Source organism: Cherax quadricarinatus, chromosome 97 (assembly GCF_038502225.1).
Source record: "Cherax quadricarinatus isolate ZL_2023a chromosome 97, ASM3850222v1, whole genome shotgun sequence".
Lineage (NCBI taxonomy): Eukaryota > Metazoa > Arthropoda > Malacostraca > Decapoda > Parastacidae > Cherax > Cherax quadricarinatus.
Genome location: NC_091388.1, coordinates 4,989,153 through 4,996,615, shown reverse-complemented (window position 1 = coordinate 4,996,615; position 7,463 = coordinate 4,989,153). Strand labels below are relative to the sequence as shown.

The 7,463-nt window shown below is 39.6% G+C and overlaps 1 protein-coding gene across 1 annotated transcript in view; it reads left to right on the top strand.

Moving 5' to 3' along the window:
• Positions 1-7,463, top strand: part of Peritrophin-A (Peritrophin A) — a 25,661-nt gene continuing 18,198 nt past the window's right edge. Inside the window, exon 1 of the mRNA XM_070105168.1 lies at positions 1-157. Coding sequence (XP_069961269.1) covers positions 118-157 — 40 coding nt within the window. The 5' untranslated portion in view covers positions 1-117. The remainder of the gene's footprint in view (positions 158-7,463) is intronic.

Here is a 7,463-nt window from a genome sequence, read left to right as displayed (position 1 = left end):
GGAGAGTGGCCCACTGTCAGCAGTGGACCACTGACAGCAGCAGTGGTGGCCTGTCCACTGTAGAAAAGCCAGCAATTCACAATTTCTATCCAGTCTTCAGCCCACGAGAGTGCGACCATGCAGTCCCTAGCTCTCATCCTAGCAGTGCTAGCACTAGGTAAGCTTCTAGCTTGTCACTCTGCTACTAACTCGTGATAGTCATGGCCTCCTGACCTTCTAGCAAGCTTGAATTAGCTAGTATATATGCCTGAACTGGCTAGTTTAGGCTTATATACTAGCTAATTCTGTTAGAGTGAAAGTTTTCAGTATCCTGAAGCGTATGTACGGTGGCTAGTAGTGGCTAGTTTGTTGTGTAGGTTATGTACGGTGTCTAGTAGTGGCTAGTTTGTTGTGTAGGTTATGTACGGTGGCTAGTAGTGGCTACTTTGTTGTGTAGGTTATGTACGGTGTCTAGTAGTGGCTAGTTTGTTGTGTAGGTTATGTACGGTGGCTAGTTTGTTGTGTAGGTTATGTACGGTGGCTAGTTTGTTGTGTAGGTTATGTACGGTGGCTAGTTTGTTGTGTAGGTTATGTACGGTGGCTAGTAGTGGCTAGTTTGTTGTGTAGGTTATGTACGGTGGCTAGTAGTGGCTAGTTTGTTGTGTAGGTTATGTACGGTGGCTAGTAGTGGCTAGTTTGTTGTGTAGGTTATGTACGGTGGCTAGTAGTGGCTAGTTTGTTGTGTAGGTTATGTACGGTGGCTAGTAGTGGCTAGTTTGTTGTGTAGGTTATGTACGGTGGCTAGTAGTGGCTAGTTTGTTGTGTAGGTTATGTACGGTGGCTAGTAGTGGCTAGTTTGTTGTGTAGGTTATGTACGGTGGCTAGTAGTGGCTAGTTTGTTGTGTAGGTTATGTACGGTGGCTAGTAGTGGCTAGTTTGTTGTGTAGGTTATGTACGGTGGCTAGTAGTGGCTAGTTTGTTGTGTAGGTTATGTACGGTGGCTAGTAGTGGCTAGTTTGTTGTGTAGGTTATGTACGGTGGCTAGTAGTGGCTAGTTTGTTGTGTAGGTTATGTACGGTGGCTAGTAGTGGCTAGCTTGTTGTGTAGGTTATGTACGGTGGCTAGTAGTGGCTAGCTTGTTGTGTAGGTTATGTACGGTGGCTAGTTTGTTGTGTACCTTATGTACGGTGGCTAGTAGTGGCTAGTTTGTTGTGTAGGTTATGTACGGTGGCTAGTAGTGGCTAGTTTGTTGTGTAGGTTATGTACGGTGGCTAGTTTGTTGTGTACCTTATGTACGGTGGCTAGTAGTGGCTAGTTTGTTGTGTAGGTTATGTACGGTGGCTAGTAGTGGCTAGTTTGTTGTGTAGGTTATGTACGGTGGCTAGTAGTGGCTAGTTTGTTGTGTAGGTTATGTACGGTGGCTAGTTTGTTGTGTACCTTATGTACGGTGGCTAGTAGTGGCTAGTTTGTTGTGTAGGTTATGTACGGTGGCTAGTAGTGGCTAGTTTGTTGTGTAGGTTATGTACGGTGGCTAGTAGTGGCTAGTTTGTTGTGTAGGTTATGTACGGTGGCTAGTAGTGGCTAGTTTGTTGTGTAGGTTATGTACGGTGGCTAGTAGTGGCTAGTTTGTTGTGTAGGTTATGTACGGTGGCTAGTTTGTTGTGTACCTTATGTACGGTGGCTAGTAGTGGCTAGTTTGTTGTGTAGGTTATGTACGGTGGCTAGTAGTGGCTAGTTTGTTGTGTAGGTTATGTACGGTGGCTAGTAGTGGCTAGTTTGTTGTGTAGGTTATGTACGGTGGCTAGTAGTGGCTAGTTTGTTGTGTAGGTTATGTACGGTGGCTAGTAGTGGCTAGTTTGTTGTGTAGGTTATGTACGGTGGCTAGTTTGTTGTGTACCTTATGTACGGTGGCTAGTAGTGGCTAGTTTGTTGTGTAGGTTATGTACGGTGGCTAGTAGTGGCTAGTTTGTTGTGTAGGTTATGTACGGTGGCTAGTAGTGGCTAGTTTGTTGTGTAGGTTATGTACGGTGGCTAGTAGTGGCTAGTTTGTTGTGTAGGTTATGTACGGTGGCTAGTAGTGGCTAGTTTGTTGTGTAGGTTATGTATGGTGGCTAGTAGTGGCTAGTTTATCGTGTAGCTTATATAGGATGGCTAGTAGTGGCTAGTTTATCGTGTAGCTTATATACGGTGGCTAATAGTGGCTAGTTTATCGTGTAGCTTATATACGGTGGCTAATAGTGGCTAGTTTATCGTGTAGCTTATATACGGAGGCTAGTAGTGGCTAGTTTATTGTGTAGCTTATATAGGATGGCTAGTAGTGGCTAGTTTATTGTGTAGCTTATATACGGAGGCTAGTAGTGGCTAGTTTATTGTGTAGCTTATATAGGATGGCTAGTAGTGGCTAGTTTATTGTGTAGCTTATATAGGATGGCTAGTAGTGGCTAGTTTATTGTGTAGTTTAGATAGGATGGCTAGTAGTGGCTAGTTTATTGTGTAGCTTATATAGGATGGCTAGTAGTGGCTAGTTTGCTTCTGTTCTTACGCTACTAAGAGATGCTTTATTTAGCTTTTGCAAGCTAAGATAAAGCTTACTTAGCTTTTGCAAACTAAGATAAAGCTTACTTAGCTTTTGCAAGCTAAGATAAAGCTTACTTAGCTTCTGTAAGCATTTCAAATGTTTTGTAATCGCCCTGGCAGCGCGGGGATGGTGGTAGCTGCCCGTCTTGTGGTGTAATAGCCGCCCTGGGGTCCTGTACAGACCTTGGACGTAACAGTAAGGCCACTGACCTTTCTCCAGTGTTGAAAGTTCAGCTCAGATGACACCTCTGATCAGCGCAGGAACCTTGGATCAAACCTGTTTGGTGTCCTCAGTCACTGTGGGACTGATACCTCCACTGCGACAGAGTCTTTATTGATGAATAAGACACATGTACAACACCTGGGTGTCTTTATTGATGAATAAGACACATGTACAACACCTAGGTGTCTTTATTGATGAATAAGACACATGTACAACACCTGGGTGTCTTTATTGATGAATAAGACACATGTACAACACCTAGGTGTCTTTATTGATGAATAAGACACATGTACAACACCTAGGTGTCTTTATTGATGAATAAGACACATGTACAACACCTAGGTGTCTTTATTGATGAATAAGACACATGTACAACACCTGGGTGTCTTTATTGATGAATAAGACACATGTACAACACCTGGGTGTCTTTATTGATGAATAAGACACATGTACAACACCTGGGTGTCTTTATTGATGAATAAGACACATGTACAGCACCTGGGTGTCTTTATTGATGAATAAGACACATGTACAACACCTAGGTGTCTTTACTGATGAATAAGACACATGTACAGCACCTAGGTGTCTTTACTGATGAATAAGACACATGTAGAGCACCTGGGTGTCTTTATTGATGAATAAGACACATGTACAACACCTAGGTGTCTTTACTGATGAATAAGACACATGTACAGCACCTGGGTGTCTTTATTGATGAATAAGACACATGTACAACACCTAGGTGTCTTTACTGATGAATAAGACACATGTACAACATCTAGGTGTCTTTTTTGATGAATAAGACACATGTACAACACCTAGGTGTCTTTACTGATGAATAAGACACATGTACAACACCTAGGTGTCTTTACTGACGAATAAGACACATGTACAACATCTAGGTGTCTTTACTGATGAATAAGACACATGTACAGCACCTAGGTGTCTTTACTGATGAATAAGACACATGTACAGCACCTGGGTGTCTTTATTGATGAATAAGACACATGTACAACACCTAGGTGTCTTTACTGACGAATAAGACACATGTACAACATCTAGGTGTCTTTATTGATGAATAAGACACATGTACAACACCTAGGTGTCTTTACTGATGAATAAGACACATGTACACCTGGGTGTCTAGAGCAGTGGGCTGGGCCACACATATGTGGGTTAAGGTGTTCGTAGACCTGTTTAGCCTTGAATATTACCTGGTCTGACTAGCACTGTCACTACCACCACTACCACCACTACTACCACCACTACTACCACCACTACCACCACTACTGCCACCACTACTACCACTAATGCCACCACTACTACCACTACTACCACCACTACCACCACTACCACCACTACCACCACTACCACCACTATTACCACCACTACTACCACCACTACTACCACCACTACCACCACTAACACCACTACCACCACTACCACCACTACTACCACCACTACCACCTACACAAAATAGGCCTATAAGTAAGTAGATAATCATATTCGACCGTAAGATCTCTCTTGTGTATTCAAAGCGACTTAGATTTAGATATATTTTGAACTTAGAGAGAGGTGAGGATTCAATATACACTCTATGGCTCTCACAGAAACTCAGTTTTAAATTGAACCTATACAGGCCTATAAGAAATTATGAATCTTACAGGATCGTAAAAATTTCTCTCTCTGGATGATCTTACGTGAGAATGTAAGATTGTGGTTAGGAATTTCTAAAGGGGAAAGTGAGCTTGTGTGAGCTGGAGCATTGAACTCATGTTGTGGTAGTGGATCTTACTGTAAGATCCTGCAAGATTCTCACTCGTGAACGATTGTAAGATCTGTAAGGTACCATTGTAAGGTTTTAAGGTACCATTGTAAGATCATTAGGGTACCATTGTAAGATCATTAGGGTACCACTGTAAGATAATTAGGGTACCATTGTAAGATCTTTAAGGTACAATTGTAAGATCTTTAAGGTACCATTGTAAGATCTTTAAGGTACCATTGTAAGATCTTTAAGGTACCATTGTAAGATCATTAGGGTACCATTGTAAGATCATTAGGGTACCATTGTAAGATCTTTAAGGTACAATTGTAAGATCTTTAAGGTACCATTGTAAGATCTTTAAGGTATCATTGTAAGATCATTAGGGTACCATTGTAAGATCATTAGGGTACCATTGTAAGATCTTTAAAGTACCATTGTAAGACCATTAGGGTACCATTGTAAGATCTTTAAGGTACCATTGTAAGATCATTAAGGTACCATTTTAAGATCATTAGGGTACCATTGTAAGATCTTTAAGGTACCATTGTAAGATCATTAAGGTACCATTTTAAGATCATTAGGGTACCATTGCAAGATCTTTAAGGTACCATCGCAAGACCTTTAAGGTACCATTGTAAGATCTTTAAGGTACCATCGCAAGACCTTTAAGGTACCATTGTAAGATCATTAGGGTACCATTGTAAGATCATTAGGGTACCATTATAAGATCATTAAGGTACCATTGTAAGATCTTCAAGGTACCATTGTAAGAACTTTAAGGTACCATTGTAAGATCTTTAAGGTACCATTGTAAGATCATTAGGGTACCACTGTAAGATCAGTAGGGTACCATTGTAAGATCATTAAGATACCATTGTAAGACCTTTAAGGTACCATTGTAAGACCTTTAAGGTACCATTGTAAGATCATTAAAGTACCATTGTAAGATCTTCAAGGTACCATTGTAAGATCTTCAAGGTACCATTGTAAGATCATTAAGGTACCATTGTAAGATCATTAAGGTACCATTGTAAGATCATTAAGGTACCATTGTAAGACCTTTAAGGTACCATTGTAAGATCTTTTAGGTACCATTGTAAGATTTTTAAGGTACCATTGCAAGATCTTTAAGATACCATTGTAAGATCATTAGGGTACCATTGTAAGATCTTTAAGGTACCATTGTAAAATCATTATGATACCATTGTAAGACCTTTAAGGTACCATTGTAAGATCTTTAAGGTACCATTGTAAGATCTTTAAGGTACCATTGTAAGATCATTAGGGTACCATTGTAAGTTCATTAAGATACCATTGTAAGACCTTTAAGGTACCATTGTAAGACCTTTAAGGTACCATTGTAAGATCATTAAAGTACCATTGTAAGATCTTCAAGGTACCATTGTAAGATCTTCAAGGTACCATTGTAAGATCATTAAGGTACCATTGTAAGATCATTAAGGTACCATTGTAAGATCATTAAGGTACCATTGTAAGACCTTTAAGGTACCATTGTAAGATCTTTAAGGTACCATTGTAAGATCTTTTAGGTACCATTGTAAGATCTTTAAGGTACCATTGTAAGATCATTAGAGTACCATTGTAAGACCTTTAAGGTACCATTGTAAGATCTTTAAGGTACCATTGTAAGATCTTTTAGGTACCATTGTAAGATCTTTAAGGTACCATTGCAAGATCTTTAAGATACCATTGTAAGATCATTAGGGTACCATTGTAAGATCTTTAAGGTACAATTGTAAAATCATTAAGATACCATTGTAAGACCTTTAAGGTACCATTGTAAGACCTTTAAGGTACCATTGTAAGATCATTAAGGTACCATTGTAAGATCTTCAAGGTACCATTGCAAGATCTTTAAGGTACCATTGTAAGATCTTTAAGGTACCATTGTAAGATCATTAGGGTACCATTGTAAGATCTTTAAGGTACCATTGTAAGATCATTAGGGTACCATTGTAAGATCATTAAGGTACCATTGTAAGATCATTAAGGTACCATTGTAAGACCTTTAAGGTACCATTGTAAGATCTTTAAGGTACCATTGTAAGATCTTTAAGGTACCATTGTAAGATCATTAGGGTACCATTGTAAGATCTTTAAGGTACCATTGTAAGATTTTTAAGGTACCATTGTAAGATCATTAGGGTACCATTGTAAGATCATTAAGGTACCATTGTAAGATCATTAAGGTACCATTGTAAGACCTTTAAGGTACCAATGTAAGATCTTTAAGGTACCATTGTAAGATCTTTTAGGTACCATTGTAAGACCTTTAAGGTACCATTGTAAGATCTTTAAGGTACCATTGTAAGATCATTAGGGTACCATTGTAAGATCTTTAATGTACCATTGTAAAATCATTAAGGTACCATTGCAAGATCTTTAAGGTACCATTGTAAGATCTTTAAGGTACCATTGCAAGATCTTTAAGGTACCATTGTAAGACCTTCAAGGTACCATTGTAAGACCTTCAAGGTACCATTGTAAGACCTTCAAGGTACCATTGTAAGACCTTCAAGGTACCATTGTAAGACCTTCAAGGTACCATTGTAAGACCTTCAAGGTATCATTGTAAGACCTTCAAGGTACCATTGTAAGACCTTCAAGGTACCATTGTAAGACCTTCAAGGTACCATTGTAAGACCTTCAAGGTACCATTGTAAGACCTTCAAGGTACCATTGTAAGACCTTCAAGGTACCATTGTAAGACCTTCAAGGTACCATTGTAAGACCTTCAAGGTACCATTGTAAGACCTTCAAGGTACCATTGTAAGACCTTCAAGGTACCATTGTAAGACCTTCAAGGTACCATTGTAAGACCTTCAAGGTACCATTGTAAGACCTTCAAGGTACCATTGTAAGACCTTCAAGGTACCATTGTAAGACCTTCAAGGT